Source organism: Atta colombica, unplaced genomic scaffold (assembly GCF_001594045.1).
Source record: "Atta colombica isolate Treedump-2 unplaced genomic scaffold, Acol1.0 scaffold1, whole genome shotgun sequence".
Taxonomy (NCBI): Eukaryota; Metazoa; Arthropoda; class Insecta; order Hymenoptera; family Formicidae; genus Atta; species Atta colombica.
Window position 1 is genome coordinate 159,641 of NW_017259183.1, and position 22,481 is coordinate 182,121.

A 22,481-nucleotide genomic window follows, 5' to 3' on the forward strand; every position below is an offset into this window, starting at 1 on the left:
AGGAGGGAATCTCCTTCGCATACTCCTTATAGAACTTCTGGAAATTTTTCTTTTTATGAGAAGCATATCTCTTTCGTGGGCACTTGTTTATTGAAATATTGCAACAATATATTATATTGCAATATTTTCTACAAAATTAACTTTTATCGTACAAGCTACAATTTGGTGCCTCATCCATAAAAACGTGGATTATTAGAATCCGTTTTTTATCTATTCAGAATGATTCAAAAACATCTCTAAAAATTCACCAACATATTTTCAACTTTCTAGAATAAATATTAGAACTTTATTTTGGAAAATAATCAAATGTAGTATAATTTATAATTACCGTAAGACTCATAAGTTGAGAAAAAGTGGCATTTGATTTAAAAAAATTATAACTTTCCAATATAATAAATGTATATAAAAAAATGACTCCAGGGTTTTGTAGTTTAGATATGAAGTTTTGAAAACAAAAATACTAGAATTTCGAATTCTACAAAAAGTTGAATTATTTAAACTTATAAATATGAATAATTTTTAATAAGGGAAAATAGGAAAAATCGATATTAAAATATGTATTTTTTTTTATTTTGCTGTAAAATAGTGTATTTAAAAAAAAATCTAACACACATTTAGATAAATATGTAAAGAAAGGCGTGACTAGCCTCTTCAGCTCCATTTTGTCTAAAAAATAAATAATTCTTTTAGAAAAAAAATTTTTTAATGAAAACAAATATTCAGACATTTAATTTAGAATGAAAATAGAATACTTATAATGATTTTGATACAATTTTTATTTTTCACAAAAAGCACCCTATGTTAGTCACTAACGACTGAACTGCATGCCAGTCACAGGCAGATGACGGTCAAAGTCGCCCCGCCGCGCATAGGTCTCCCCCACCACAAACTTTTTGTTTAGTGAAATAATAAGCGCCGGATTCATCGAACTTGCGAGAAATTTGCACGAACAGGAATCGCTCAGTCATTAGTAACTCATACTTGTAGGATAAGGATTAAAATTACAATATTTTACAATATTGTATCAATTATAATATTTCCAATAAAATATTATAATTTTAATAGTGCAGCAATATCACTGCAATTTTTGTAATATTGTGCTGAAGGGAAATATGCGGCCCAGTCACAAGAGCTACTCGTAAGAAGAAAACGTCCAGTAGTCCTAGAAGAAAAAGTACGCAAATAGAATTGGTGTGTCTCCTGGAGATTCCCACCAACTTTTTTTGGGAATGCTTTCAAGGCCTCCGAATTTTTTTTTATCATAACTTTATCAATCAATACTAGAAAAATGCTTGTTAATATGTTGAAACTGTTGATAAATTTATTGCGAAAAATATTTTCGCAATAACTTCGACTGGGACTTTGAACCCTCTTGTATTCCGTACGATCTTAAACCATTAGATCACCAAGGCCTTAGTAATATGCTTCGCAATAATCAGTACAATAAGGAAACAACGTCTTTCTTTCAGGCGATGTAATATAAACAATATTAAGAATCTTTATTTTAGATCGCATATGTTAAAAACACAATCAATACTAGAAAAATGCTTATTACGATTGAAGCTGGATCTAAATTACTTTAAATAATTCAATCTTAAATTACTAATATACACTATATATGTATTTGCATACATATTATATTTGTTGTTTCTTTTTAGAACTGCGCAACTAGAAAAATGCTTAAAAAACTACAATATGATATATATGCACGTACATATATAGTGTATTTTTATTCAAGATTGAGTTTAAAGCAATGAAGATCCAGCTTCAACCGTAATAGTTTTTCTAATATTGATTGTGTTTCTCACATATGTGGTCTAAAATAAAGATTCTTAATATTGTTTATTATATGCAAAATGTAATATTACTTTAGAGTGTAATATTAAACAAATACTTAGCAATTAATAAACTGAATTAATTATTGTAATATATCATAATGTGGCAGTATTGCTGCAATACTGCTGCCACATTATGATATGTTACAGAAATATCACAGAAATATTCCTGCGATGAATTTTTTGCGGACATTTATTATTGCAACTATATACTATTTATACTATGTAATATTACTGCAGTACATAGAAATACTATCGCAATATTGCAAAATACATCGCATATGTTGAAATATTGCCTAATATTACAATAATATGTTGAAATATTGCCTAATATTATATAATAATATTACAAAAATATCACATATTTTGTGAAAATATAATATTTTTGTGATAAATTTGCAACGGACATTTAATATTGCGTCGGTATTTATACAATATTATTAACATATTACTATGCAATATTACAGCAAATTTGTAATATTGCTACAATATTACATGCGGTGGATAAAGTGTAAAATTAATATTAAATTTTGCAAAATTTTCTATGCTAAAATTTTTAACATTATTTTACACGTGGATATTATTAATAAATACATTGTTTTATATTTTTATTGTCTTATGAATACTACAGACTGTATTTGAGATGTTTATATAGAATACGTGGGTTTTTATATACGTTTCTAAAATAAAACTAATAATATAATCTTTTGTATTGAGTGCATAATAGAAATCGTTTTCTTTTTTTGTCTCATATTTGAATCAACTAAAAAGGAAGGATATGAGGTTGGTACAATCGTGTTTTCAATTACAAAGCGCACGACACTTACATCTAAGCACTGAACACCTCTACAATCAAGCACTTTGTTGCAGAAAATTCTAATATTATAGAATATTATTCTATATTTCGATTATATTCCTAGATTTGCTCAATACTTGTTACATTAATAATGCTACGAATGTTATCTGATATTTGCCTTCTTAATATGCCTTAGTAATTAAATTGTTTAAAAATACAAGCACAATATATAAAATTTAAACAATATTGTTTTTAAGAAATCAATATATTATAAACTCAGAAATTTAAAAACGAAATAATTCAAAAGGATCTAAGCAGGATTGTCGTGCTATAAATTTAACAATAAAATATATTCTTCAATGTTATAAACGTTTCGACTCACATCGAGTCATCTTCAGTGGGCATACATCAAATGGTAACGGTCATGGTAAATCTCAGATTTTCGTGGCTAATATGAATGAGCTATATATCCATTTTGTTCTCCTCAATTGACTTAACAGTTAATTAATGTCTATTACAAAAATCAATATTGCAATAATGTAAAAGTTCTTAAACCAATAATTTTACAATAATATTAACAATAATCAAATACATACTTGAGGAGAAAACAAGCATATCGCTATCATTGACAAAGAAATAAATCGCAAGTAGCAGTTTGACAGATACATTTAAAATGAAAATGATATGAACCGACAAGGAAAAATCACAAGGGAGGGGGGGGTTAGTTTTTGATGGAACGGGAAAAAAATGGATGGAGGACTAGAGTTAGGAATAACAAATCAAAGATCGGTAGATATGAATCTGACAATAATTCAATATCACTTTGTTTATTTAAGCTTTTTTTTTTTTTAGATCATCTCTGAAATAGATATTTTTATATGATGTTTCATTATCCATTATTTTAACTTTCCATTCCAAATAAATTCATTGTTGTACTGTAATCTCCCTCTCTCTCTCTCTCTCTCTTTCCCCTCCCCCCCCTCCCCCTCGCCCTTCAACCTCTCTCTCCCCTCCCCTCCTCTCTCTACGGCTAGAAACGATAGAAGGAAATTCACTTTTTTTATTATGTCTGAAATATGTTCTTTTACTCTAGACTTAACTGTCCTTTAGTTTGGCCAATATAAGATGTAATCAAGTTATTTTATAAATCAGTCGTGATGCATCTTTGAATGTAATCATCTTTTCCTCTTTTTATAAATCTTTTTAAGGTATTCGGAATGGAATGTGCTATTTTTTTAGTTTTTCGTGCTATCGATACAAAGCTTTCAGAGATGGTCTTAACATAAGATACTGTAAAAAATTTATTTTTAAATTTGAAATGAAATGTTCGTGTAAATTAGATTTATGGATAAATATTTTAGTCTGGATATTAGAAAAAATGAAAGAAGAGAGTAACTATTTTATACCAACAAAATTTTAATAGCTTCTATATTTTTTTTATGATAGTATGGATGGGATAATAAAAATATTCAGTCATCCCAAAACTCTGATATCTCTTTTATGCGATATTGAACGGTTCGGAATGTATTTATATTATTTTTATTTCTTTAGGGTGGTTCAGAGGGTCAATCATCAATGGATCCTCAACTGGAGCGTCAAGTAGAAACTATTAGAAACTTAGTAGATTCTTATATGAAGATTGTCACGAAAACTACTCGCGATCTGGTTCCAAAGACAATTATGCATCTTATTATTAATAACGCTAAGGATTTCATCAATGGGGAACTGTTGGCACATCTTTATGCAAGTGGCGATCAGGTAAAACATTATGTTAATATAATATTGTATTGTGTTTATACGATAGTCATTGCAAAATCCATTTTTCCTTAAAGATTTTATATAATATTAAAGTTAAATACAATGATTTCAATAAATCGATTAATAAAAACTCCTTAATAATAAAATTATAGAAATATACAAAAAACAATTAGAAGTCAGTGTTGGAAGTCAATTGCGCAAAAAACAAACTATAGATAACGAAAATTTTATATGTTTCGATTCCGTTTCGAGTCATCTGCAGCAATAAATAATAATACAACAATAAATAATAATAAATTAAACCACAATATCGTGGAAACGCATTCCCGTTACGTGATTCCCGTTACATGATTATGACTGCAATGTGGTGAGGAGCTTTACTATCAACATCTTGAATGTTGTACCAAACAGTTGCATAGTTGAATGGAAGTATGATTAATCTTCTCAAGCTAAAGAATTATAAAGATTTTAACATTGCAACATATTACAATGGATAGAGAATTTTGAAAAAATCATAATAGTGCTCACCACATAGTCGCCGTAATCATACATCTGTTGATATTGAAAAGAGGGGCATTTTAAGTTTAATTGACAAGCCTTCTCTTTCACATCTAGAATTTCACCAAAAGAACTTGGAATTCATAATTAATATTTTATTGGAGAACGATTATCTTTTGGATTTTTAGAAGAATAGAATAAGAGGATAAAAAAATTAACTAAAAAATCGAACAATATAATAATTAGCATAAGAACATTCAAAAAAAAAAATTAAATGGTTCATTATTCCATTTATTAATGGTATCTCCAATAAATTCAATAAATTTATATATGTCAAAAAGTTTCATACTATAATATAGTATTAATACTTGAATAAATTCATCAAAGTACATAAAGATCCTCTTCCAAAAGGAATATAGTATAGAAGATCAATTGTGATGCATCTTATGTTGGTCATACAGGTAGAAAGTTAATGATAAAACTATCGAAATACCGAAACCATATTCGCAGAAAGACATCGTCTCATTCGGTCATTACCGATTATAGGATGCATTGCAATTGATGAACTTTGATTGTAATGCAGCTTATGATTGGTAAAACCGATATGGAAAAGAATTCTGGAAGAGAGATCTTATTATAAGCGATTAATGTCTGAAATTAAGTATGTAAATCTACAATCTAAGGTTTTAACATGCAAATAAAACAAATTCAGCGGCTTTAAACAACACGTACATAAAAATTCTCCATAAACTATAATATTGTTTATTCAAATTGATTGATGTGTACTTTCTTTGTTCTAACATGCGCGACAGTTATTACTGAGCATATTACAAATCAACATGATTGCTCTTTTGTTCTTTTATTCTTTAATTTTAATTTAATTTTAATTTGTGACGACTTTTGATTGATTCGCATTAAATTTTAATGATATATTTTAATGATGGTTACGGCAGCTATGTGGTGAGCAGTATTATGATTTTTTAAAAATTCTCCATCCATTATAATATGTTGCCACGTTAAAATCTTTATAATTCTTTAGCTTGAGACTGACTATCATACTTCCACTCAGATATGCAACTATACTACAACTTTGTATAACATTCAAAATATTAATAATGGAACTCCTTACATTGCAGTCATAATCATAAATGCGTTTCCACGATTTAATTTATTATTTATTATTATTTATTGTGCTGAAGATGGCTTAAAACGGTGCCGAAACGTACAAAATTTTCGTTATCTCTATAATTTTTTGCGCAATTGATTTCCAGCGTTGACTTTCATTGTTTTTGATACATTTTTATGATTTTATTATTTAAAATTATATAAACTAATTTTTCCCATTGTTTTCTAGTCAACCAATGATGAATTAAATAATCTGACAATAACCCTATAAATGCACCTTGCCTTTCCTTTATCCTTTTTTTTTTTTCGAGCATTTGGATCAAGAAAAATATGTTTATTATTTTTTAAATATAATAAGTTTAATTTAATTTTTGACTATATTAAAATTTTGAATATTCTTGCCAAGATTGGGAAAGTTACTTTGTAAAAACAACTACCATTATAAGATATCAACTCTAAAAAATAACAAGTTGCAGTTACTTCAAAAATAATTTTTTATTATTTTTTTAGTTTTTTTTTTTTTGTAGTGATTACAGAACAATATAGATAATATATTTTAATATTGTTAGAACTAGAGAAAAAAATTTACGTTTTTACATGATATACAATTTTATTTAAGAAATAGAATTGTTAAGTCAGAAACGCATAGAAAAATGTAAGGCAATAAGATGTAAGCAGTAAGCGAATCGAACAAATTATGGTAAAAAATATAAGAAAAAATGTAACAGTAATTTTATGTTTTCTACTATTATCGCTTCGTTATTAGTTACTTTACGATATTCGTACAAATAATTTATTTTTATGGATCGTCTACAATGAGAGTAATAAATAAGCTGTAAAAAATTGATCAATCATAATCGATTATTCTCTTCATCAATTTCTCACGATTTATAACCTACTACATATTACTTTTATTGTAAATGGCTCTTCAGAGATAAGGATTAGATATCAGTAGATATCGATAAGCAAGATTAATTGTTAAATTATTAACGTAATATTCTTATAGATAATTAGGTTATAAGAAATAAAGGATTTGCAGTGAATATTAACAATAAACAAAATTAAATTACTATTTGTCTTCTAAACGTTGCCTTTATCTTCTACGCAACCAGTAGCGGCAGTAATATAACTATTCAGATTTTAATCAATTAAATTGACATATTAATTTAAAATATGCAAAGTAGCTGTAAAAGTAATTCAAATTAATTAATAATAATAAAATAATTCAAATTAGTTACTAAAAGAAATGTAACTAAGTTACAATTGGAAAAAAATAGAACAAAGTTAAGTTAAAGTTATTGAAAAAAAAGTAACTTTAACTTACAAGTAACTAGTTGCTTCTCAACTCTGGTTCTGACATTTATGTATCTGATTTCTTTCTACGTCTTTATATTTTTATATTTTTATATCTGAAAAAAATTTAATGTGTATATATAATTATAGGCTTCAATGATGGAAGAATCTCCTGAAGAAGCGCAGAAACGAGAGGAAATGTTACGCATGTATCATGCATGCAAAGAGGCGCTTCGTATCATTGGAGATGTCTCTATGGCCACAGTTTCAACTCCAGTACCACCACCCGTGAAGAACGATTGGCTGATATCCGGCGACAACCCAAGGTAACCTTTATGTTATTCCTAAAATGATCTATCGCGCATTTTACTAATTTATCATCCTTACATTTTGTACCGTCTGCTTTGCCATTTGAACACCGTTGAAACAGTCTTGGGTAAGATTTTTTTACATATGGCGTATTTATCTTTATTTTTTTAGTTTAATGAACTGTATTATTGATAAGAAAAATGCGGTCATTTTGTTGTACAAAACATCATGTTCATATTATGCATGCTTTTCTCATTAATAGATTTTTCTGAGTAGTGATATTTTTATAAAAATTTTTATTAAGCTAGAATTTGAATTTAATCATTTATCAATATCTTAATTTAATCAATCAATATTTCATATCTTCAATCTCAATTATTTTATTGTTTATATCTTTGAATAATAATATTAAAAAATTATATAGACTATGTTATACATTCGAAGATTTTATGCATTACTTCTTTGTATTAGTTGCATTCTTCTTTTTGTTTTGGATGAACATGTTTGACACGCTGAAATGATGCAGAAGTTGATTAAAACCGATTGTAAATATATTTTATATTTTAGATTATCGCCACCATCTCCTGGTGGTCCAAGACGTGGAGTGACACAGCCACCACCTATTTCTAGCTCTCGAGCACCACCACCAGTACCTGGAAGCGGCCGGCCAGCACCAGCCATTCCTAATAGACCTGGTCCAGGTGGACCACCACCAACGCGAGCTAATCCTGGCCTACCTCCACCTATGATACCATCGTGAGTATAATATAATTTTTGAATACATACACTTAAAAAAACTCTACGAAAATTCTAATTAATTGTATCAGAAAAAACTTCTCAATCGCGATTTTAACATTCTATTGATCACAATTTTTTCTAAGCTACAAATTTTATGCTGCACAATAACGCTCCTTGTTGATTATGTGTTCGAAATATAATGATGCAATAACGATATAAAAGCGATATATAATCGAAAACGTAAAATTTGCAGCTTTCTTTGAGAATCTTGCATATATTAAACAGTAGCTTTTGTGCTGGGGCTTTTGGGTGCTAACTTCCCTTTCTATTGCAGGCGCCGACAATAAGTCTTCGCACTAACTCGCCTATTCGCTACTAATTAATACCGTATCCGTTGCATTATAGACAGTGTATTTTACACAAAACACAATATTTCTCTCTTTCCTAATGTTATCGTTATTGTCTATATATACTATGAGAAATTACATGATCAATGTTAATTAAGTAGGAATGTGAAAATGACACGAAAATTATTTTAATTATATAAGTCCTGCACTTTTTTGTGTTTCCGGAATCTGATTGAATTCCCTTCCCAATGTCGAGCAATTTCTCTAGTATATTTCACCTGTATAACACAACAACGACGTATTTTTAAGTGATTAAGATTTGAGAAAGGATAAGAGTAATTATATTTTTCCTCTATGATATTATTTCTATTTATTTAATATTTATATTGCGTGAATGTTTATAATAATTTTTAGCTTAATATATTTATATTACATATCGTATATATATTTTTTTTATATATGTATAATATTATTTCTGGCACAGAGATTAATACAACCCTAATTGTAGTTGTAGGTTTAACGCCACTAATAGTAAAATCTATAACACTAAATATTTTCAAAGATACAATATCTTCTTGTTCTTAATATAAATAAAAATATATATACATAGTCGAGTCATACACGTTCAATTGTAAATTATCTTTATGAAGATGTATATCATATATGTATATACCGTTGAAAATATTATCAAATAAAGGACTTTACGTTCTTATAACAGATAGATAATTTATTTACTTACTAACAGCATGACATTTTGGCAAAATGCGACTAAATTTAAAAAATGACTTCGAAAAAAAAATCTATTAATTTTTTCTATCAATCATATTTATCATCGATACATTTGTGTAAAATCTAAGATATATACATACGCCTTTTAATGTAATTTCAAAACTTTTTAAGCATAAGCACTTCTACTTTATATGTCTATATATCTTTTATCCAAAATATTTTATATGAAGACTAATAATCCGAAACTTGTCAATTATTAATTGTGGACAAATATGTCGGTGCCTGCATTACGATTTATCAAAAGTAACAAAATAGCATATATTATAATTATTATGTATTTATAAATGAAAGAATTTAGTCTAACAACTTAAAAGTTGCCTTTGAATATTGAACAAACATCATATCGTTATTATAAAACATTTTTGTAACTGCTGTTATAAATAGAGCCTAGATTAAAGTTTTGAGATTGTATCAACCGTAGCTAGCTTTCCTCACTTCATTTTCCCACCGCCGTACTGTCATTTCCCACATTGCGCGCAAATGGAAATGAGGAGAATCATGAGGAATATGTTACGGTCAACTCAAATCGGTACAACGATTGGTGGCTAATCCGGGCTCTAGTTATAAAGCTACATATCGTTAATGTTACTTTATCTCGGCTACACATTTAAAAAGGCATTATGCACGTTTTTATACACAAGACACGCATCATAAGTTAACAGTTAGCAACGTTAAACATATGATGTATGTCCCTGAAATAAATTGCAAAAGTGAGATCAGTAGTCAAAGTTGGGTCCGTGATGTGTTTAGTCGAGGGGGTGGTCTACAGCAAAGGATAACGCAAGCTGCGACACAGGCTGCGACACAGGCTGCTGTGAACGAGCTGATGGATGCGTTCAAGATCAAGTAAATAGATATTCCCACAGTTTTTCGGATTTTTATCCTTAATAACATAATGTATATGAGTATTCATTTAAGTTGCGCGGAAAGTAGATTGGTAGACTGTTCAGGGTTGAGAATGAACTAATATTCCTTTTGAATAGATCTTTATATAACATAATTTCGTTAAATAATTAATTTATTCCTGTCTCATTTTCTCTGTGGCTTCCTCTTTGCATGGTATTCTATGAATTTAATTAATGCTTTTGAAATCAAATCTGTACATATATACATACATACATACACATATACATGTGTATACGTAACATATTTGTATTGCATTATATTTTTATGTTGGAAACAATCTCATAAAAATATATCTATATCATATATATATAAGTACAATGAATATAAATATTAATATGAATATATATGTGTATACACATACATATATATATTTATATACGTAAATATTATATCTATCTTATACAGTATTATCTTTAATGTTTTAGATTTGATTATGGTGTTCCAAAATCAATTCAAATTAAGCAATAAAATTTTAAATTTTAACATTTTAAACTTCAGAACTGGAATCAAAGTATTGACAGTCAGGAAAAATGTTATGAATTGAAATAAATATATATATGCATATATGTGTAAAAAAAAAAGAACAAAGTAGATTTTAGCATAGAATTAATCCGATTTCATTATTATTTTCACGCTGTGCGAAAGTGTGAAAATTAATAAATAATCTTGTTAACGAAATATGGATTTCTTTCTAAAATGATATTTGTGTCCAGTGAATCCATCCTGGAAAGTCTACCAGAATTTGATAATATGATTGATAGCTTAATTTTGCGCATTAATTATATAAAATATCCATCGTTGAAGAGCGAGTTTGATATAAATATTGTGGCATTATCATGTTGACTGCATCTGATACTATATATTTGTTTGAATTATAATATTGAAAAAAATATTAACTACATCATTGACAGTGATGCGATAGATGAAAAAATGTCATGCTGTTGGAAAAGTATGTAACTAAAACTCACGAATGTATATCCAACTTGTTCTGAACAAAATTCTTTAATGACAAAAGCATTATACTACACAGAATCATCATAAAATTTCTCTATTTCTCTTTACTTCCTATAACATTTGTCACTTTTTTCTCTTGTAATTATTTAAAAAATATATATATGCCATATATGTATACTATATAAGAAAATGAAAGATACTTCATAATATTTACGAGATATAAACAAAAAAAAATGGGCTCAGACATAGGATGTGATATAGCGTAGAATGCTTCAAGGATTTTGTATGAAAATCCGAAGTCATGAAATCCCCTTTCTCTTCTCTTTCTATCCCATCCCTTCTCTTCTGTTCTTTTTCTTCTCCATCCCTCTCTTTCTCTCTCTGAATAGTCTAAATTAACAATATATAGATACGATGTATCTACTGAGTATAATGATGATCAATACTACGTACAATGTATAACGAGTAACATTACATTCAGCAAGCACATCCAGGAGTGACGTTGTATTTTGTATTATTTATAGTTATTTTCTCGAAGAAAGCTTCCTGATTATGCTTGCGGTTTAATATATGTATATATACGATGACTTGTAATTAGATACTCTTGCCTATTTGCAAAGCAACGACGTGCTTCAAGATTATATAGTACACGTTCTTGCATGAAATATTTATGACATTTAGGAAAAATAGTTTATTAAACAGGCACAAGCTTATTTTATTATATATGTTTTGTATATAAGATTCGTAATATTTTCTGTAAAGCTTGTGTACTACTATATACTGGGCGACTTATGCTTTCATTTCAAATAAACGTTTACGCAGTGATCCGAGAGAAACTCAATCGAAGTGCAATTAAAAAAAAGAATATTTTTCATTACAATAGAACGTTGAATGTCTTCTTAAATAATGAATTTAGAAAAACACCGACAGCTGAAGCTCGTATCTTACGTGTCATTGCGTATTCTCCTGTCATAGTGAATTATGAATTCATTCATGAACAAAAAAAAATCTATAAACTTCGCATATAATCACAAGTATTAACATGTAGGATATTTCTTTATTAATATTAATAAGGCCTAATAATATTTCTTAGTACACACATACGTAACCATTTACTTCAATTATTTTTTCTGATGGTAGCATAATTCTTTAACGTTTTTTACTTCGTGTTTCAATTAATTAATTACATTGCTATTAATGTTCTCGAATTTATTAAAATTTGTCGCTCTTTTTGGAGCACGTCGGATTAATGATTATACATGGTTTTGCGTATCATTAAGGCAAAGATATTACAATCATGGTTTAAATATAATAATAAAGTTTCGGAATACTAAAATTGATGTCATATGTTGTCTTTGGCGTAGAATGCATCAGAAACATCAACATGAAAGATATTCCGCAGCCACAAAGTGCACTATTATAACGTTATTGTACAGTATATAACTTATATACAGATGTGCGTGTATATGGTATGTCACACGCGCGCGCGTGCGCGCGTACGCACGCACATTTATCCTTTTGAAGCAATGTTAGAATTGAATAAGCGTCGATATAACAAGAGTAAAATTGCAATTAAATTATTAAAATCACCATACTCTATTATATACAAAAGTATATCCATAGATTTGTTTAGTAACGTATTTCACACTCGATCGATAGATTCGTGAAAATTTTTTCTTATAAAATGATCATTTTTGCATTAGTGAGCATTATTGACATAACAATGAGGTTATTAAAGGCCTCTTTATAAGGTGTTGTGTAGCTTTTTAATCGCACATGCACTGTGTGCATTTACCGCATCGAATATTGTTAATTGAATATTTAAATGAAAAGTTAAATTAAATATTTAAAGCTCTGTCGATTTAGTTGCGTATGAATATTCCACCTCTTCTAATAGTGCACTATTTACCAATTTATTTTTAAAAGAAGAAAAAAGGTAGGCTGAAAAATTAAATCAAATAATAAGAGTTATTGAAATCATCTATACGATGTATATTAGGATAGAATAAATATGTGTAAGTATTCTGTGTTTTATGGAATAGATCAGAGCGAAAAAAATCTCTTGTTTCATATTTCCGCGAAATTGCATTATTATACTTGTAGTAAGTCCCATTATAATATTATAAAACTTGAACCATTAAATTTATACATATTTAAGAGGATCCTAAAGATGATTAGTCATATTATAAATAACACACAGATAATTTACGTGTTATTGACTACATCAATATCTCACTCACGTACGCCACACATACACATAAATTTTCATAACAATTGTATTTTAATTAAACGTCTAAATCCAATGTTAAGAATTACACGCTGTTTCTTCATGCAAACTATTACTCTGTGGATTACTATTTCATAAGTATAAATTACACAACTTTTGAAGCAAATGTTGTCACGACAGCTCTGGAATGCCATATTGAGAATTCAATTTCAAAATTTTTTCGTTCTCACCATGAACTCCACCTCACAGACACGTATTAATGCGTATATTTTAATCCTGGAAGGATTTTTAAATCAGTAAGAGAGGAAAAAAAGTAATTATTGATACAAAAGTTATATAGTTTAGTCGGTAATACTTTAGGATCCCCTTAAATGCATTTGGGGATGATTTGATGGAATATCAATCTCAAGTTTTACAACAAAGAATGATATGATAACTTTGTTTAGGTAATTATTAATACTATAATTATAAATACTTCAACATATGATTAATTAAATATATTTTGCCTTTAAAGGCAATTCGCGTTCTTTTTACTTTATATCAGTACTAGGATTTACTTGCATTTATTTTACATTTAGGATTTACTTGCATTTACTTTACATTTCAGCTGATTTTCAGCTTGGTTTCCTGCCTCTTATTTTAACCCGCGCGCAGCCTAATGCTAACTGGCTAATGCTTAGGCTGCGCACGGCTTGATGAAGTAAGGAATAAGAACCAAACTAAAAATCGGCCGAAATGTGCAAGTAAATTCTAATACTGCTTTATGTTATGATTAATTATAAATTGGTTTAATTATAAAAGTATTAAGTAAGTTAAGACCCAACGCGTAAAATGTAATTAAATTGCGCCGAGCTGATGAATATCAATTTCTATATTGTTCATGATTGATGAAAAACGAAAGAATATTAACTGCACACTACACGCGCGCGCGCGCGCGCGCGCACACACACACACACACAGAGGATATCCCAGAATAACTGTCGTTTCGTATGCTGAAAAAATATTTCGTATGCTGATAGAGCAGTCTAAACTGAGTCGAAAAGTTTTCTATCATTTTGTAATTTTCGTAATTGTTAAATTACTAAAAATCACTGAATATTGAGTTTTAATCATTTTTTATTAGAGTATTATAAACTTTACAGAAAAATAACAAGAGGCAAAAATTGTTTATTTTCCTCTCATAGAACTCTAAGAATTTTTACAGAATTTTTTAATATCGTATTTTCTCATGTTGATAAAAATAAGAAAATGCAGTAAAAAGTTGATAAAAATTTTTGAAAAAATTCTTAGAGCTCTATGAGAAGAAAATAAACAATTTTTTTTCTGTAAAGTTAATAGTACTTACTTGAAAAAATTATTGAAAAATAATATTTGGCGATTTTTGGTTATTAATTAATATTTTGTTAATTATTGCGAAAATTGCAAAATAGTACAGAACTTTTCGACCCAATTTAGTCCGCTCTATCAGCACACGAAATATTTGGCAATCATTCTGGGATACCTTGCATATATACGTAGAGATCGCGATATGCACTTTATTCGATGCGTTATATATGCTTCCATCTAAAGCTTTGTATGTCTATATAGTTATGCTTATTTTATGTATAGCTAACATCAATTAAGTATGTAATTCTATTTTACACCGCGGACTTTAAAAATCTTCGGATCACCGCGCTTATATTTAGTATCTATTATAAAGAATTTGAAAGAAGAGAGTGATGCTTCGATGAGCGAATCGTGGATTTGCTATTAGCGTAGTTTTGATTATCTCGAAGGGTTTGGCACACCAGAGAAAGTGATGAAATTTGTCGAGAGAGAGAGGGACGAGGGAGGAAGAGGGGAGAGAGAGAGAGAGAGAGAGAGAGAGAGAGAGAACGAACGATTTAACGAATCCATGAGCTGCAAATAAATATACTTTAAATGTTTTCACTATTATATAAAGACAGTAATTTCAAATTATATCAAAGATACGCATATCTTTCCTTTATTTCTTTCTATTGTGCCAAACCCTTGATCACACATGGGCAAAGTAACCTCCAATCATAAAACGCGGTAGAGAGTCCTTGATATAAGCAAAAACTTTTAGCCGCGATAACGAGCAACTATATGCTATACAGCAAAATCACTATGTACTTCTAACCCCAGATATTGGATGGCAGATATAGTTCTCGGTGATCAACACAAACTATCATATATTATCCTTGTTAATTTTCATATTGTATATTGATTTTTGTAATTATTTACGATTTTGATAATTTTTTAGTAATTATTTACATTGAGGGATCTCTCTCCCTCTCCTTCAATGATCTTGACATATATTATCAAAATCATGATTCTAAATGGCCTCCAACAAGCTTTAGTCGCTCGTTACCTATAAAGTTATTAACAGTAAAAGTTAGTAATTATTTTCCTACTTTATATGAAAATCAGACTCTAGATAGGGAGAGAGATATAAAGTGAATTAAGGAAATATAACTTTCCACGTGGAACGAGTTCCACCCCACTTCCTTTCCTGCCAAAGGGTGTTCAACTTTCCATGTAAAGCAAGCTCCATTTAAATAAATAAAAAGTTATGCGCCTCTTGGCAGGGGGAGACGTGAGATGAAAAACACTTTGCGTGGAAAGTCGTAACATATATTTTAAAACAAAAAATTTGTTTTATATAATAGAAAAGAGATATCATTTTTCAAATTTTTTTTTGGTAATAATTTTTTAATTAATTACGAATAACAAAAAACAGCTAAAATTTGTTGGAGATCACTCCAGATCATGATCTTGACACAAGATCTATGTTAAGATCAAAGTCATTAAAGGGAGAGTCTTAATGTAATAATGTAATAATTACCATGATTTTTATTCTGAATCGTTAAATTCGAATAAGAAACCATAATTATATTGTGGGAGAAAATTCTACTTGAAATATTATATTAAAATTATTACAATATAATGTTGGAGAGTTACTTGGCTAAAGCGGCTCCTGCATGATTAGCATTATCGATGCAAATGTATTGCGCTATAACATTGATATAGATATATTGAATATAATATCAATATACATTACATACATTATATAAACTATTAATATTATTTTATTATACTATATCAATATATTCTGTGATAACATTGATCGTGTAAGAGTCGCTTAAGTTTTTCTGCGCTACATTTAAAAAAATGCGTTGTAATATCATATGCACGAGAGGAACACACATACTGTTTTACTGCAATATAAATGTATATAGGGAGTAATGTTATAAAATATATCTATACGTATATGTGTATATATGTGCGTACATACATATATATGTATACATACGTATATATGTATACATACATGAAAAATAAGATTACGTGAAAAAGAACATTGCTCTCATGAACAGTCGAAGACGCATTTTCGTCCGGATTTATTGCGTAAATCGCAAAATAAATTATTTTTCTCTCTTGATTGAAACATTTAATATTTCCCACGAGCATTTATTGCGAGTTATAATGTTGAAATTATCCAAAGATGAGACAGAAACTCATAAATGTATTTCCCCTGTGTACGGGGATGCGTATTCGCGTTCTGTGTATTTTTTCAGTAAATCTTGAAACCTCTCGTTTACAATCCTGTAATATGTTTTCTTTTTGAAAATAGTAGCGATGTGACAATAATTTGATCTGAAATGTTTGTATGTGTCAGGAAAATGATGAAAATTGATATTATTTGATTTATTAAGGCAACCTAAAGTCATCTGTTTCACTAAACGCAATTTTTGTGTAACAATTATTTTTCTTTTTCTTTACAGATTTAAAAATTTAATAATTATGCATATTAGAGACGATTTCACAGATTTTAATGATCTTGACATATGTCATAATCTTGAGTAATCTCCGAAATGTTTTAGCCATCAATCATTATTCATTTCAAAGTTATTAACAAAATTTGAAAAATAATGTCCGATTTATGCTACATATAACATCCCAGCAAATACGGAGTATAACTACAATAGAACCTAACATGTAATATAACAAAAATAACACGTAATATAACAGAATGTTATATTGTAGTAATATTAATATAATTATTTATTATATATCTACGAAATAATTGTTATATAACTGTTGCATTATTTTGACATGTACTTGTTACAATAAAGTAAAGGCAATATAATCTTAATGTAACATAGATGTTATGTCGAAGGTAGATAACTGTTATATATTACGTAACATTTATAAGATCTATATATTATTGTTATATTCATATCATAAAAGTTGTGCTCAGCATTTATTTGTAATTAGGGAATAACAGATTTAATACTTATATCAGAAAATATGCATTCTACACAGAGTATATAGTTTCTAATAAATAGAAATTTCTTATTCCCTATTCCTATATTTTTCAAGTAAGCAGCGATCAATGTCGACTCTGTCGGATAGAGAACGTTTTTTTGTAGCAGCGTATAATATTGTTTAACAATTAATTCATGAATCTGACATTTCTACAGAAAATAATGAGCATTCTACAATAAGTCATTACCTAAGCTTTAAATCATGCTACAAGAAAATTGATCAATTTCTTATAATTTAAGACTTAAAACTTAGGTCCTAGCTAGTGGAAGGGATAACATGGTGTATGCACCTGTCCTTTTCTAAATCTCTGCTCTCTCCGTCTATGGACTGTTCATAAAGAGGAAGGATTACCAACTGAAACGCTAAACGTGAGGCGCGATATTCAAAGGCCGTTTTTATTTTAAAATTTTTAAATAGTGTCTTAAGATGCTAATACACATTCGGATTGACATCTTAAGACAGTCTTAAATGCAAGAATCGAATGAATATGAATATCGATCTATTTCGTGTCGGAATTGGTACTGAATCTTTCCTTGTTTAATTAAACACTTTATGTTTCTTTTTCTATAGAAAGAGAATTTAAAAATTGCATTATAAAGTGTGTTAAACAAGGAAAGATTCAGTACAATTTCACAACGCGAAACAGGTCAGTATTCATAGTCGATTCTTGCATTTAAGACTGTCTTAAGATGTCGTAAGTCCAAGGATTGTATTAGCATCTTAAGACATTATTTAAGACGGTTTTAAAATAAGAATGGACTATGAATACCATCCCATGTTTTGCGTTTCATAATTGGTAGCTCTTGCTCCCTATTGACGACACAGAGCAAAAGTAGGCGTGGTTTGGCAGAACTGCACACACCATGATAATAACTTATTGCAGAAAGTCCACAAAAGTTATCATACATAAAATGACATAAGTTGCGTAAGTATAATATACTTAAGGCCGTTGGATTATTCAGCATTAAGATATATTGATTTATATAAGATACTGATCCAGCGATCTTATGCAATGCTTATATACAGCTTATATGTGTGATTATTCTAATAAAAAAAAAAAAAATATATAAATAAGATTATACGTAATTATAATATAAAATTTATCAATAGAAGAATATTATCAATATAAAACTTATTGTATAACAATTACATAACATTGGAATTATTATAGTCACATAATAATTCAGCATGTTACGTAATTATTTTATATTTTTTCTGTAACTATGCAACAGTTGTATAACGTTTATTAGATTGTTATATTTATTGTATATAACTGTAATTTGTAGTGAGGAAATTACAACTAACATGTACGTACTAACATATATATGTAATGTCAACACGTTATACTACCTGTTGCATTCCGTTTCATCATAGCAATATAACAGTTATATAATTGCGTTTTCAGGGATTAAGACTCCTGAGTAGTTAGCCATCATTTAATCCACCATTTCGTAACGTCATAAGCGAGAAATGAAACATGTTGATTTTTTTTGCATATTATTTGTAAATAAAGAAAAATTGGATGAAACCAGTGTTGCCAACTCGAAATTTTTAAATCCGTCATATGTCTCTTTAAATATACCCAGAAATAAACTAAAAATAGTAAAGTGTACTATACATACTGTGCATGCATGCGTGCGTGCGTGTTTAAAAAAAGGAATTAAAATAAATATATAATTATATGTTAATTAATTTTACTTTATTTATATTAATGCAATAAAATATACAAGAAAAATAAAATAAAATATATGGCACATTTTTTGTACATTTTTAAAAAGTTTCCAAAAAGTTCATTGCCAGTAATAAAAATCTATCAGTGCACATAACGTAAACTACAGCATTTTCAGCGCTGGAAGTAAATTTAAGATGCATTCCGATATTTACTCCCAGTGCCGAAAATCTATAATGCATATAACGTATACTGTACAGTTTCAGCACTGACAGTGAATATCGGAATGCACCCTTAAAATATAGCCTATAACACATTATCTATTGGCTATTGCGCAGGTTGCATGATTTCATTGTCATTCACATCTTACATTGGTTTATCAAAGATGACAAATTACATATGATTAGTTAAAATTTAATTTAAAAAATGGGTTTATTTTGAAGAGAAAATCCGCTCCTTCAATTCTCAAATAATTCAGAAAATAAGTTCAGCTAAACGCGATTTTTGCCCGTTAAATGACATTAAAATAAGCTAGAAAATAAACCAAGTTGGCAACACTGAATGAAACGAAATAAGATCGCTTTAAAATTTGTAAAAATGGACAAAGACTCTCTTTATCTCTCCTGATAGTTATAAAGAGAAAAAAACTCGTGAAGTGAAAATAGGCGCATGCCTATTGAGTAAAAACTATAGTAAACGCACTTTATGTGCCTTTTACGACTATTTACTGACTGTCATGGGAGATAAGGATAGTCTTCGCCCATTTTTAAGGATATTTTAAAGCGATCTCATCATTTTATTTCATCCAAATTTTCTTTATTTACAAATGGCATACACGAAAAACCAACGTGTTGTTTATGACACATTTCTCGCTTATGACGTCACAATTCAATATGGCTGGAGTGAATATTCAAGGTGCGTTTAGGAAAATGCTATTATTAGCGATACTTGTGTTATTCTATCCTTGTTTTACGTTTAACGAACAACGAAGGTAGAATAACAGAAATAGCGCTAAAGTTTCTCCGAACGCATCATCAGGAGCAGAGTTGGATAATCTAGCACGATAGAAAGGTAATATGCGCAATGCTACGCATAATACACATAAAATGCAGAAAATGCATAGAATACGCAGAAAATGTAGAAAACACAGAAAACCTATGAAATGGATTCTGCTGTATAACCTAAAATAACCTATGATAGTTCTACTCGTCGGCTTCGTCGTTCTTGAATGAGACAATGAGTTTTATTAATACATATATACGTATAGGCCGGCTAATTTATAGTTGTTCCTTATTTGAGGAACAACTTACTATCCTAAATACAGTCTTAAGATGTCATCAGTCAAAGGGTAACATTAGCATCTTAAAATATTACTTAAAACAATCTTAAAATAAAAACGGGCTATGAAAATAAGAACCGCCTATAGATACAAAGAAATTAAAATATGAGCGATGAAGAACGAAATTCACAGTTTCACGTATTTCATGATCATAGACAAATGTTTGTACTTTGTCTTATATGTAAAATATAATAATGAGTTATAAAATATAATAGAGAGAACTGTGACTGCGATGAAAACTGCGATTACATTTATGCTCTACAGTTACATACGCATGCGTTTTAGGTACTTTTCGCTGAAATATAAAGGACACAAAATTTGATTAATGAGTTTAAAATATATTAAAAATAATAAAAACTGAAAAGATTAGATGAACCTCTAAGGATTTCTTTTTTCTTCCTTTCTTTTCTTTCATTTTTCTTTTTTTCTGTCATTTTTCGTTAATAAAATAAAGCTATACAGAATGTTTGATAATTTTTCCGAAAAGTTAACGAAATATTAATCTCTAAAAATTGCCGAATACGCGCGTTCGCCCAGCCTACTACTATCAAGTGTACGCCCATTGGTAGTTCAGCCTGCTGGGAGTGAGATGGCAAAACTTGTTAGGCCCATCCCCATTCCCCGCAGCCCACGTGCCGAACTACTAACATGCGTACATTTGATAGTAGTAGGCCGAGTGGATGAGCGGTGATCTTTAGAGATTAATTTCTTGTTAACTATTGCGAAAATCGTAAAATGGTAGAGGACTTTCCGTCTCAGTTTAGTTCGCTCTACATGTTCACAAACTCTGTCGGAAGAATTATCGGACACCCTATATATAATCTTAACCGAAGTTTTCTGCATGAAAAGAATTTTATACAGCAGAAAATCTCACTTAATTCCGCGCAGAATACTCGAGTTTTCTACGCATAAAACGTAAGATATTATGCGTATCCAATTCTGCTCAGGAGTCTTAAGAATTACAATTATTATTATTATTTATTTTATTTCTTTGCTTAGAAATATTTTATACGGAAAATGTTTTAAATGGCTGATTTCCATACAAAACAAGGTCCATTCCACCTCTCTCCCTGCCTAGAGGCGCATTTCCACGCGAAGCAAAAACTACTTTAGGAAGGAGGGAAGGACAGTCCGTCGTTTCGCGTTATAAAAAGTGTATGCGTGGAAACAATATGTGTCGCCCCCCAAGGAGAAAGAGAGATACTGCCTCCACGCATACATTTTGCAATGCGAAACGAAGTCTACCCCACCTCCTCCCTGCCAAGAGGCGTCTGACTTTTTACGCGAAGCGACCACTTCACTATCCTCTCCAGAATTCACTTATTTAAATCATACTTATGAAATTGTAATAGTAAGTTACATGAATAAAGAATTCTTAGAATTAGATTCAATAGATAAAATAAGAGCTAATTAATCTATAGTTCTCTTAGAATTAGATTTTGACATTTGATCGCTATAAAATTGTTATACGATCATTTATGCATATGTGTGCGTGCGATATTGATGTAACATGTAGCAATATATAGTGATGTGTCAATGATACGTAAATCTCTAGACAGCACAAAATAC

The 22,481-nt window shown here is 29.3% G+C and overlaps 1 protein-coding gene across 12 annotated transcripts in view; it reads left to right on the forward strand.

Annotated features, from left to right (window-relative positions):
• LOC108694229 (dynamin) overlaps window positions 1-22,481 on the forward strand; it is a 97,814-nt gene that overhangs the window by 54,645 nt on the left and 20,688 nt on the right. For 3 of the 12 annotated variants that reach the window (XM_018203634.1, XM_018203596.1, XM_018203642.1), the window contains 6 exons: window positions 2,607-2,618; window positions 4,183-4,389; window positions 7,456-7,631; window positions 7,736-7,741; window positions 8,182-8,370; window positions 10,239-10,334. In XM_018203634.1, the coding sequence (XP_018059123.1) occupies window positions 2,607-2,618; window positions 4,183-4,389; window positions 7,456-7,631; window positions 7,736-7,741; window positions 8,182-8,370; window positions 10,239-10,334 (686 nt within the window). Of the gene's footprint in view, window positions 1-2,606; window positions 2,619-4,182; window positions 4,390-7,455; window positions 7,632-7,735; window positions 7,742-8,181; window positions 8,371-8,686; window positions 8,992-10,238; window positions 10,335-22,481 lie in introns of those variants that run through there. The other 9 variants (XM_018203602.1, XM_018203615.1, XM_018203608.1 and 6 more) reach the window with 6 other exon arrangements.